The following is a 12,681-nucleotide window of genomic DNA, read 5'->3' as shown; positions in this document are numbered from 1 at the left end:
CTTAGTTTTTTAGTCTCCTCGTTGCAAATGCCAGTGCCACGAACAGGGCAAACAGCTGGGGTACTTATACTTTTTATCTTTCTTCAAAGTAGTCCCTCGTATAGAGATCTTCTTAATTGTGTCCTTATACTCTAGGCTTGTCAATTCTCCATACCGTTACTCCTTCAAACCCTAGGCAAGTGGGAAATTGATTCCTGATGGAGACATTTCATTTTAAATTGTTTATACTTTGTTTTGAATTGAGCGAGCGAGGTTGGAAAATCTTTTTTCAGAATCTAACCAACCTGATTCGCTTTCATTTCTGATCCAAAGTTTGTTTCAATATATTAAATTAGCCTTTCTTAAAGTATAAGGATTCCATTAACTTTTATTTATTTTTCTTTGCAACGAGGGACCATTGAAAGGGAAAAAAAAATAAAAAAAAAATCAAAATCACATGATAAGTTCTTATTAGCCAACTAGCTAGACAACTATTACTTATGTATGACAATCATTTTTTTTCCTGTTTTGTTCGTTGTTATTTTTTGCTTGTATTTTTTAATTTCTTAAAAATAATTTTCAAAACTAAATAAATAAATGCCAAGGATGCTTAATGATTCATTATGATAGCATTTAATTATTTTCTAGGAAATAAACGATAGAAACAGTGGAGATAAAAAGTTTTGGTTGAAGAGACATAAATTGAAATATAAAAATAAATATGTTGCTGAGGTAATTTTAAAGTGGATTTCTATATTTTTAATACATGAGATATAAAAAATACATGTTTTTTAAGATAATATTTTTTCTTAAAATATCATTGTAAAACACTTTCAATAACAAAACTGTCCAACTAAAACAAGTAATAAAAATATTTATTATCATAATTTAAAAACTCAACTCGAAGGTTGAGACAGGGTAAGACTCATGTCACAAGTCGGAATGACCAGTTTGGGTTGACCCGAGTCAATGTAAGAATAAAAATAATAATTATCATAATTTTAAAACCTGACTTAAGGTTTACCCGAGTCAAAGTTCGGGTCATTAGTTTAGTTGATCATTGACTCCGATTAATATAAGGATAAAAATAATTATTATCATAGTTTAAAAACTCGAGACTCGTCCTAAGACGAGGCCTAAGTCATGGATCAGGAGGGTAAACCAAGGTTTACCCAAAAAAAATTAAACAAAATAGAAATCAAGGCAACCTTGTTTGGACCTGTTTTTTTCTTTCAAAAAAATAAATTTTGACTTGTGTTTTATTCCAAGTCGAATGAGTCACAGGTCAACTTAGATTTTTAACTGGATTAGATCGAGTCAATCCTTTCTCTAGTTTCTTTTAAACTTGAACTGATACAAGTCCTTGGTCGGTCAAGTCCTAAATTGACTTACTTGGTCATTTTTAATTTTATAACAGAGTTATTATAAAATTATTAATTTTAAAACTCAATATAAACTAAAATAAAAATCTAATTGTTTTTTTAAATATGCAAGTTTGAAAGTATTACATAATAAGGGTAAAATATATTTTTATATATTTTGTTTTATTTTTTTTACCAAAACAAAAAAAGATACAAAGACAATAATTATGTCTTGCACATCACTACTAAACACAATTTTATTTTTGTTTTCTTTTTATATCCTATCTCTTTTGTTACCATTATTTTTATCTTTTTAGTCCATGGATAGTAGCTAAATGCTTCCTAGAAGCATTAAGACAATAATTCATTAGAAGCATGTAAGTTGTTTGAAAATGAGTTGGCTAAAAATGTCAAACATTGTTAATTAAAGAAAAGAGTCTAATATTTTTAGGTTGATTAGTTAATATTTAAATTTTAAAATTGTTGACTCATATTATCCATGCATCAGCGCATGAAAGGTGCATGTGCTATTTGAACGAAACGTATTGCATCACCTCTTTCGCCATGTTATTGGAAGGGTTGTTGTTTCAATTTTCTTTTAATGCGGCACATGTTGATGGTAGTTGAACGGTTTGTTGCCGATGAATTTTTTCTCTCCCTCTCTTCTTTTAAAATCTACAAGTTGATCATCTTTGTTTTTCTAACCTTTCAACTTCCACACTCATTCTTTTACATATTCATTAAAAAAAATGTAATTACTTTAGCGTACGATGGAGATATTAAAAGATGGATGCTATCTAATTATCAGTACAATACCATAATCTCATGTCTCACGTACCTCAAGTTGTATCAGCTTGAAGACAGGATCGAGTTCTTGTAGGGCCAAAGTCAGGATCAGGAGATCGATCGATAGCAATCGCATAGGAGGAAAGCAGAAACAAGGGTGATTGAAGCAAAACAAAACAACATGGCTAATTAAGGGACCTGCAATCCACCCCATGATCTTAGCCATGCTCCAAGCTAGGGGAAGCACCCCTGACCCTACCACTCCTGTTACTATGAGTGCTGCTGCCGGCCATACGGTCCCTTCAACATTTATCAATTATTTCAAGTTCGGTGAAGGACAGACACATCTATTTATTTAAGAACTAAGAGATAGCTTCCATCAATCTCTTAATTCCTTTCCCACCATTTGAAGGCAACTTGAACATGAGATCTCGAGTTCTTATTACTAAAAATCTCAGATTGATTTTAACCATTATTATTAAATCTTGCCGACGACCTGACAGATAGATCAACTCGATAAGAAATAAAATCAAACAAATCCTTTAAGTAAAACCTAGATATAATGTGACGTAAAATGTAGTAATTCTTAAAATAGTAAACCTATATATATATATATATATATATATATAGCACTGATCCCACTTCTTGTACTGAAGGGAAGTGCTGCCTTTCATAATTCTTAATTAGATAAGATTTTTGAGAAGCAAATGAGATAGAATTTGATTGAGAAAGAAGAAAGCAAAAGAAAGAAGGGAGACATAAGTGAAGAGAAGACAAACCAGTTCTCTTTGTTGTCGGCAGAGCAGGCAACAATGGTGCCTCTACTTCTTCTGCTTCTACCCCCATTTTCTTTCAAGATAGCTCACTAGTTTGTGAAGAATCCTCCTCGGCGACCAATCTCATAGCCCACAATGTTTCTTTCAAAAATTTATTTTTTATTTTAAAATTAAATTTTTTATATATATTAGAGAATAATATAAATTATATCTTAAAAAATTAATTAATAATTTTAAATTTTAAATTAAAATCATTCTTTAATATAATATTAAAATAAATTCAAATCTTACAACCCTCTTTCTCATTTCTATAAACCAAATCATAGTAATGATTCATAATAATATAATTTAAGAAAAAATATATATATTAAAAGGAAGAAAAAATGCTGGAAAGAAAAAATAAATAAATAAAAGGATCATAATTGGTTAAGCTGTCAATTTAAAATACAAAATGTTAGGTACTTTTGGAATATTTGACAATCGACCAAAAAAAAAGGGTGATGTGCAGAGCTCACAAATTAAGCTCATTAGTCAATTCTAACAAAATTAAGAAAAATAAGAAAGAATTTTCTTTCTTTTGTTACAAAGGAAAATTTTGAAAAATATATACTTTAAGTGCTTATGAATTTAATGAACTAAAAAAGTAGTATGTACCAGGATTTAGCATAAACAATATAGATATTGTTGTATCAAAGTGTTTTATGCTAAAATCTATTTACTCAAAAAAAAAAAATCCATAAATAAAGAGCCAAGAGAAGGATGATCTATCATAAAAGCTTATCAAAAATCAAAACTTACGAGAGAGAGGGTCTTTCAAGATACTATATTTAACTTTTTTAGGTTACATGCTATACTCAAGAAATTTAAAAAGATATAATATTTATTTTCTTGAGTTCAGTTACGTGTTAGACTCAAGTGCATATAGATTTGACAATATACCAGCTCAACTCTCATGAGTTTAGCTATATGTCAGGTCCAAGTGTATGAGGTCTGAAAAGATACCAAACTCAACTCTCTTGGGCTTAGTTACGCGCTCAGCCCAGGTGCCTCTAGGCCTAGAAGAATGCTATACTCAATATTTTTGGGTCTAAGATCGCTCCAAATCCAAACATACAAAATGAAAATCTAGGGTTATCATCTCCCTTTATCCTAGTTGTGTAAAAAGTCCTCTAAGAGATGGATATATGTCTATCAATATTAATGTTGATTATAAGGATTATCTCATCGATATTAATGTTGTGTACGAGATGTCATAGGACCACCTTCTATAGACACATGGTATTCGCATCAACATTAATATTAATGTCGTGTAAAAAGAAACTTAATGGACTCTCTCCCCACTTGGATGTGAAAAGAAAAAAGATTGTCGACCTTTTGAACAAAAAGAAGAAAATTCAAGGTATAAAGGTTATAAATACTCTCTAAACGATCCAAGTAAAGGATTCAGAATCTTTACTCTTTTACTACATATTCTCAACATTTATCATGCAAGAACTAAGAACAAACATGTTTGTTCTTAAAATTTAATGCTCATTTATTATAATTCATCACTATCATATTACTGGTTCAGACATCAAAAAATCCTAAAATTCCACCAAAAAAGATTGTTTTGTAGGAATCCAGGCCTCTGTCACCAACCATCTAGGCTATCAGTTTTGAAAAATAAAAAATTAACATAAACATGTGATTATCCCTGATTCAAAAGCTTAGAAACCCAGGTTTGTAGCATACTGGATTATGGAGCATGAACATCATGTGGTATGAAAATATTATTCATATAAAGTTAATGGAGAACAATATCTTTGCTCCTCTTCACTCTATCGAAGTTAAGAAAACTGAAAATAAATAAATTCGGTGAGGATATATAACCTTCTCGTTAACTTCAGATTTTTCTCTGTAGCCCCCTCATAAAAAATAAAAAGAAGGAGAAGAAGATTCATTGAGGGAATTGGAAAACAAGAAAATGTAAATGGGTTAGTATTGGAGGAGCCTCCCAAGTTTGGTACATGGGTATTCTAAGTTTATGAAGGCTAGCACATATCTATCTCCTGGCTAGATGAAGAAGAGAAGACGATGCTAAGTAAAAGAACATTGGAGGTCGCGAGCATCATAGGTATGGAGCCAGACATTTGATACTGGATGTGGCGGCCCAGAGATAGCAGCATAAACGATGACACGAAGAAGTTCAGAGAAATCATTAGGGCATTCACATACTATCAACAAGTCCATTCCTGTAATTGGTATATAAAAAACCCATGTTTGGAGAAAAGAAAAAAGGTATTCTACAATTTGGCACTTATCAATCCTTCAATTGATCCAATCGAAGCAAATGCAGTAACCAAAAGGCAGAACATGGTATAGGCTCGAAGCATGATCCATTTAGTTGTCCATGCTTCAATTTTTCTCTGCTTAAAGTACATCTCCACGGGAAAATATATAGTTAAGGGCCAAAAAGTCAACCCTCCCATCACTCCAATAACTTGGTTGAAGTAAGGAAAGATCACTGCAATAGTGGTTGTTGATATGACATAGGTTGTTCGGAGACAAAGCCTCGGGAGGTTGATTTGGAAAGTTGGAAACCATGGAAGTTTGTAGGTGGGATTTATGTGTGTAAACTGGATATTTGGCCACTTCTCCGCAATCGACTTCTCAATGTTGGCAAAAAATGTTTGACTGAAAACCTGTCAAGATCTGCAACAATGAAGCTGCCTTTCTTGTTGTCTCGAAGAGATTTGTAAGCAAATGAAAAATATTCTCTAGGAGTACCTGATAGCTTCCAACTAGATGAATCACAATACAAGCATTAGCAATGTTGATAAGCCAATAGTATCGTCCAGAAAATAATCCAAATCCAGCCAGGAGGTTTCCCGGAGTATCTTCTCCAAAGGCTGCGTAACCAAAGCCTCCACAGCAGAGGTAGAAAAATGTTGTACCGGTCATTGCTATCATCGAGGCCTTCTTCATTGTCTTGTTCTCTGATGGGGGTGATCTTAAAGTGTCCTTCATATTTCATGAAGTTCCATCATCTATATAATTGTCTTACAGGATCGCAAAATTGTATCATGTTGTGTTTTAGAACAAAACTTGCCTATTCAGAATCGGGATTCAAACCTGGATTTTGATAAGGATAAGGGAACATGGATATGCAAATGCGATATCGCCAAGAGCTTGAGATATACCAGCTACACTGTGAGTTGAGGATCCAGTGATGCTACCCTTGACATATCCATTTCCTGTAATTTTGGAGACTAGTAAATATTACGTGATATACATATGGAAAACCGATAAAAAGACAGCTGATTTGCAGCTGATTCACCATCGTACCTATTACTTCGGCAAAACCAAGTGCAAATACAATAAAAGAATAGGTGAATGACATGACTGCAGCAACAACTGATAGAAATTTTATGCTGTTGAAATCTGGTATTTGGGACAACAGAACCTGAGCAGCTCCAAATAGCAGCATATATAAAGTGTCTCCATATTCACAAGCAGCTCCATGTCCTTGTTTGTGGTAACAGTTTGATTTCTGAATCTCCCTTTCATTAGAAAATGTAATAGCACTAGTATCTTAGCTACATACAAGAAAATATCATAAAATAAACAGCGCAGAATCACGGAGTAGTCTGTTTCTTCTTCAGTAAAGTAGTCAAGGACAACGCTCATTTTTCACAGATGAAAATGAAAAGGAAATAGAAGCATTGAAATTGAATATGGGGTTTGAGAGCAGCTAGACAACGAACCTCATGCTGATAGCAGCAGTAACAGTATATGCAATTCCTATCCCACATAAGCCTACTTGTTGAAGAAAGCCACAAATCAAAGCATTCTTTTCTCCTGAATCCATGACATGAAATTGAATTGAGAAATTATTAAGAAAAAAAGTTACATGTGGTGATTAACTTCCTTGTGCTGTGTGTTACCTAATATTATATGAACAGCTTCACGGTAAGACCGGTTTCTTGAGGGGCCAAATTCAGGATCCGGGGATCGATAGCTATCGCAGAGAAGAAAAGTGGAAAGAAGAGTGACTGCAGCAAAAAACAACATGGCCAAGGGACCTGCAATCCATCCTAACTGAGCCATGCTCCATGCTAGTGATAGCACCCCTGACCCTACCACTCCAGTTATTATGTGTGCCACCGCAGTCCATGCGGTCCCTTCAAGATTTACAAGAAGATGAATACATATATGTGCATTATTTACATGTAAGATGATTCTGAGAAGCCAACTGAGTGAACTAGAATTGGAAGGAGGAAGAAAGAAAGAAGACAAACCAGTTCTCTTGATTGAAAATGGATTGCACAGTATTGTTGACTTGGATGGGATCTGATCAGAAGTCAACAATAACGGTGTCTGTTGATGCTCTTCTGCTTCTTCTCCCATGGCCATGGCCTTTCAAGTATATTCTTACTGGCTAGAGCTAGCTAAAAACATTGCAAGAGTTCGTTTCATAAGCCTGGTTTCTTGGAGTTTAGTGTTAGAAAATTAATATTTGCCCTACAGTAGTATTTTGTTTTATCTTATCCTTTCGTTCTATCTTATCTTCACCTATCCGAATATATTAACAATATCTTGGTACGATGAACCAAACGACATATCTACAATGATAATTTATTTAAATCATTCCTTTTTTTTTTTATATATATATATATATATATATATATATATATATATATATATATATCTTTGATATTAGTATAAAATAATTATGGGAAATTACAACAATTTTCTTGGACTTTCATAAAATTATACTCATCATTCAAAATAAGTTTGAATATTTTTTAGATACTCCATTTGAATTTTTTAAAAAAAAAATACTATAAAACCCCTCTTTTGTGTATACCCAAAATTACCTTAATTAATTATTGTTTTTTTTTTAAAAAAAGATAAGTTAAGACCTAAACACAAACCCTGGAGACTGATTAAAAAAACAAAATTGACTAAAATTAAATGGTGAAATTAATATCCTTCATCTACCCAAAAAACAATCATGATAATCTTACGAACCATATTCCTGATTAATTATGAAAATAATAGGCAAAAAATTGTTAATCGATCTTCTACTAATTTGATGACATAGACTAAAATTATTTTTTAAAAGTACCAATCAAATCCACTTAAATTTAGGAAACCTGAAGCGAACGAAGTTTTGCAGCAAAAATCATAAATGCAGGGATGATGAGATTTAATAGTTTTTTAAACAAAAATTTTTATCGGTATTTATACTAATATTTTATTTATAATTATTTTACCTATGAAATTATGAACAAAAATCGTATATTGGAGAAACGTTTATTAGTAAATTATGATCTATCAGTAAATCCATCATTAATAAATTTACTGATGGTTTTATAGACGGATCATGCTAATAAAAAAAAATATTAATTTTCTAATAGTGATAAAATATTTTGAAAATGAAAAAAAAAGCTAGAAAATTCTTGACAGGCATGATTTGGGGAAAAAATGAAAAATATATCGAAGAAGATGCTAAGATTTATGGAAGGGACTCACAAAACGATTCACTCCTTTGAAGACTATATAAGTTTACAATTCTAATATAACAATTTAGAATTTTAGATTGAAAGGTACATGACTATACATACTCTTGCATGATAGCACTTCATTGCTGCATCAAGGATCGATATATTCTTGAAAATGACAAGGCAGAAAAATGGATTTGGAGTTTAACATTAATTGGATACATATTATTTCCTTTTTCTATTTGTTTTTCATTTTTCTTTTCTTTTTTGGAAAATAAAGTGAAAGCCCGAATCATAGAACAATCTCCAAAAGGACCCAATTAAATAATAATAATAATAATAAGAAGAAGAAGAAGAAGAAGAAGCCTTTCAGCCAAATTTGGCACTTATAATTCCTTCAATTGACCCAATTAAGCCTACAATTGATACAAGCAAGCAAGCCAAACTAAATGTTCTAAGAACGATCCATTTTCTTGTCCATGCCTCTATTTTATTCTGCACAAAATACATTTCTACTGGGAAATATATGGCCAAGGGCCAAAAATTCAAGGCCCCCAAAAGTCCCAAAACTTGGTTGAAGTAAGGGAAGACAGCGGCAACTGCTGTAGTTGACACAACATATGCAGTTCGAAAACATATTCTGAAGAGATTGATCTGAAAAGAAGGCAGCAATGGGAGTTTGAAGTTGTAGAATTTGTTCACAAATCCATTACTTGGAAACTTCTCTGAGAACCAACGTTCTGCGAACTCGAATACTGGCTGGCTGAAGAGCTGACAGAAACAAGAAATATGGAGCATAGTTACTCAAAATTCAATGGAAACACCAAGCATGTTAGCATTTAGCTTGTAGCAATTTGATATAAAGAGGAAGTACCTGATATCCCCCCACCAAATGTAGAACAACGCAAGCATTCGCAAAGTCGATGAGCCAGTAAGGCTCATAAAATCCAAATCCTGTCAAAAGATTTCCAGGGGTGTTGTTGCCAAAAGCTGCATATCCGAAGCATCCACAGCAGAGGTAAAAGAATGTTGTCAAGATCATTGCAATCATCGATGCCTTCTTCATGGTCTTGTTCTCAGGTGGAGGTGACTTCAGAGTATCCTTCATTCAACAATATTCTTACTTCATTTTACTTCTGATTTGCAAGTGACATAACTTGTTGGATATTGAATTCTAGATAAATAGATGGCAGACCTGAATTTCTAGAAGAACAAGTGCATATGGATAGGAATAAGCAATGTCCCCAAGAGCTTGGAAGGCTAGCCATAGTTTTTTAGCTCTAGTAGAAGCTGGGGCACCTGCAATGCTACCCTTGATCATCCCATTTTCTGCAATTAGAAAGAAAGAAAAAAATTAAGGCAACTCTACAAAAGAATGTCAAACATGATATTTTTTCCTACTACATATTCGTTGCAAAAATACAGGTGAATATGATAAAATTTTATCTGATACTGCATAGTCTGCATCTTCAGATTGATACAGCAAGAACAAGCACCTACCTATTACTTTAGCAAAGCCAAGTCCAAACCCTGTAAAAGAGTAGGCAAAGGACATGATTGCAGCAATGACTGAAAGCCATTTTATGCTATGGAAATCAGGTATCTGTGATGCTACAATCTGAACAGCTCCAAACATCAGCATATTGGGAATGTCCTTGTGTTTACATGGTGCAGCATGACCCTTATCATGATAACAGTTTGATCGTCGAATTGCGCTGCAATGATATGAATTACGGAATCAACTAATAATCAGAAGACAAAGAAGGAAAAGCAGATGCAGAGTTTACATAAACAGTGGCTCAAATTTCCCTATTAATGAAACACAGCAAGCTGACAATGATGGTGCTTGATATATGGACAAAAACAACGAGGCATAAATCACGAATTCACCATGGAAGTACCTCATACAAGTTGAAGTGGTAATAACATAAGCAATGCCAATCCCATACATGTACAGATATTGAAACATACCACAAAGGCATGTCTGAGTTTTGCCTGAAACATCACCGCACAAAATTAGGAGGCTTATAGAAAGTAGATTATCTGAACATTTCTAGAAATGAACAGATAGGGAATATAAGAAGCTTTCTGTTTGTAAGGAGAGGGTGTTCTGCTACCAAGATTCACTCTAACAGCATCCATGTAAGAGTAGTTTCGTGTTCCGGTTACAGGGTCAGGACATCTGTAGCAACCAGAAAGGAGCACCACAGAGACATAGGTGACAATAGCGAAACAAAGCATGGCAATTGGACCTGCTATCCATCCTAGCTGTGCTACACTCCAAGCCAAAGATAGAACACCAGAGCCGATAACAGCAGTAATTATATGAGCTATGCAACTCCATAAGGTTCCTGGTTCAGTTTCTCACAGGGGTAAATTCAAGATAACACAAAATATATAAAATAGAATTGAAAGTTGGAAGTGTCATCACCAGTTCTTCTTGTACGCCCATCATCATCGAGCAACAAACCATTCTCTTGCTCATGTTTGACTGCCATGTCGATCAAATTCAGGGGAGGCAATGAAATTTGCTACAAATTTCCTACCTGTGAACCCAAAATAACAAAATATAAGAACCAAGTTCAACCAGATCTGAGTACATCACTAAACCCTACACATAACAATGATGTAAAACACTATACCTCATGAAACACTACGCCTTGCACACATCATGATAGTTGATGTGGTCTTTTCTCTTGGTCAGCAGTTTAGTTAATGACAACTTCAGTCTTCACTGAATATATGCTTATGTAGAATCTTTGAATATTCTTCACTGAAGATATGCTTCTGTAGAATCTTTGAATTCATGAACTTTCGTATCAGCTATACTATGGAACCCACAGAATTGGAAACTATTGCTATACCATGGAACCCACGGAATTGGAAACTATTGCTATAGAGATTATAAGGCCTTGATTGTTTCTTGGAACACTTTCCCATGTCTTGTACGGTGAACAAAGTAGTTTACTCATTTGTTAGATAAACTTGAAAAAAAAAACTAAAATAATAATAGTTTATTTTACATGGTATAAAATACTGAAAATTAAAAATATTTTTTAACAAACAAAGAAAACACATAACTCGAATCTGTTTGTGATTGGAGGTTGACCAAGAAGTTCTACCATGCAAAATATCTTAACACAAGTTGATTAAAGAATGGGATATACATCCAAAGGAAAACACTGTTCCTCCACTGAGAAACCATGGGTTGTAACAATGTTTTTCCCACCCTTTGTTTTAACAATAATTGCAAATAAAAACAAAGAACACAGGATTGCAGAAAGATTGTGGAAGGAAGTACTATTCAAAGTTGATTTTAACAGTGTTTTCACTATCTTTTATAATCAAAGCCTTCATTCCTATTCTCCCATTAAAAACACACACCCCACGAAATATGGAAGGAAGGAGGAGAAAACTGAGGGATTTAGGGAAAAGGAGATCCAGGAAACATGGAGGGAAAGAGGGGAAGACAAACTTTATATCCCTGGGATTACAAGAAAGCACTCCTCTCTTGCCTGGCTCATGTGAATCAAGGGATCTCCTTATAGCTTGTCATAGAAACTTAAAATATCAGTTTCTTAAAATACTATTTCTACTTCATTCTAGAACTGGTACATGTGCTTCTCTAGGAGAAGGCAAAGAAAAGCTGGTTTGAGTGAAATGCAGATCAATGGAGTTAATGGTTGAGAATGATGACAGTAAGGAGGAAAGGGTGAACAACCATAAGAAAAAGAGAGTCACCTCGATGCATCTGAAAAATTAACAGCAGGTTTTGTTTACTATGATGAATTTCTTATTCTAATTTTTGTTCTGTGAATTTTGAGAGTTTGGCCATTTCTTTTTCCTTGGATAGGGAATTATAGTAATTTCTTGCAGGAGCTTAACATTCTGTTTTCACATCCTTTGCAACAAAAATCATTTTCACATCGCTATTTATATATCTCTCTCTCTAACAAACAGTTGTTTTTCCCCAGCTTCCATATCATATACATCTAGCTTATATCTTTTTCTGACAATATTGATGGTTGGCTGCCACAGCTTTTGCTTGCATTTACACTCTTTTTTTTTTTTTTTTTTTCGTTTGGCATCTCTTCATGCTATGATTATGCGCTGAACGTTGCTGGTTCATATTCCAATCATGTTTAAATTGTCAGAGCTACAACATGACCGAACCCACTAGATAGATCAGTTGAGAGTGGCTGTTGTGTTAAAGAACAAAGTCAGTGACGTAACCATATCAGTTTATTATCTATGATATATATTAAATATTATTCATGTTTTTGTTAATATTATTTT

At 33.5% G+C, this 12,681-nt stretch overlaps 2 protein-coding genes across 3 annotated transcripts; both read right to left on the bottom strand.

Moving 5' to 3' along the window:
- Positions 1-4,763: 4,763 nt before the first annotated feature.
- Positions 4,764-7,408, bottom strand: LOC18103555 (probable amino acid permease 7). Of its 2 annotated transcripts, none has more exons than XM_006377930.3 (7): positions 7,180-7,400; positions 6,826-7,062; positions 6,646-6,739; positions 6,227-6,441; positions 6,014-6,135; positions 5,669-5,902; positions 4,764-5,583 (listed from the first exon to the last, which is right to left on the bottom strand). In XM_006377930.3, the coding sequence occupies exons 1-7, from the start codon at positions 7,292-7,294 to the stop codon at positions 5,185-5,187; spliced, it is 1,416 nt and encodes a 471-aa protein (XP_006377992.1). In that variant the 5' UTR covers positions 7,295-7,400; the 3' UTR covers positions 4,764-5,184. The 2 variants fall into 2 exon arrangements, with proteins under 2 accessions (XP_006377992.1, XP_024437402.1); XM_024581634.2 differs by having other exon boundaries at positions 5,534-5,593; positions 7,180-7,408.
- A 1,344-nt stretch (positions 7,409-8,752) lies between these two features.
- Positions 8,753-11,352, bottom strand: LOC18103554 (probable amino acid permease 7). Its single transcript, XM_006377929.3, has 8 exons — positions 11,028-11,352; positions 10,817-10,931; positions 10,503-10,736; positions 10,287-10,380; positions 9,886-10,100; positions 9,581-9,714; positions 9,260-9,487; positions 8,753-9,156 (listed from the first exon to the last, which is right to left on the bottom strand). Exons 2-8 carry the CDS (start codon positions 10,881-10,883, stop codon positions 8,755-8,757), a joined length of 1,374 nt encoding a protein of 457 aa, XP_006377991.2. The 5' UTR covers positions 10,884-10,931; positions 11,028-11,352; the 3' UTR covers positions 8,753-8,754.
- Between the last annotated feature and the right edge of the window lie 1,329 nt (positions 11,353-12,681).

Source organism: Populus trichocarpa, chromosome 11, assembly GCF_000002775.5.
Source record: "Populus trichocarpa isolate Nisqually-1 chromosome 11, P.trichocarpa_v4.1, whole genome shotgun sequence".
In the NCBI taxonomy this organism is placed as follows: domain Eukaryota; kingdom Viridiplantae; phylum Streptophyta; class Magnoliopsida; order Malpighiales; family Salicaceae; genus Populus; species Populus trichocarpa.
The sequence above is the reverse complement of the archived record's forward strand: the minus strand, read 5'-3'. Positions and strand labels throughout refer to the sequence as shown.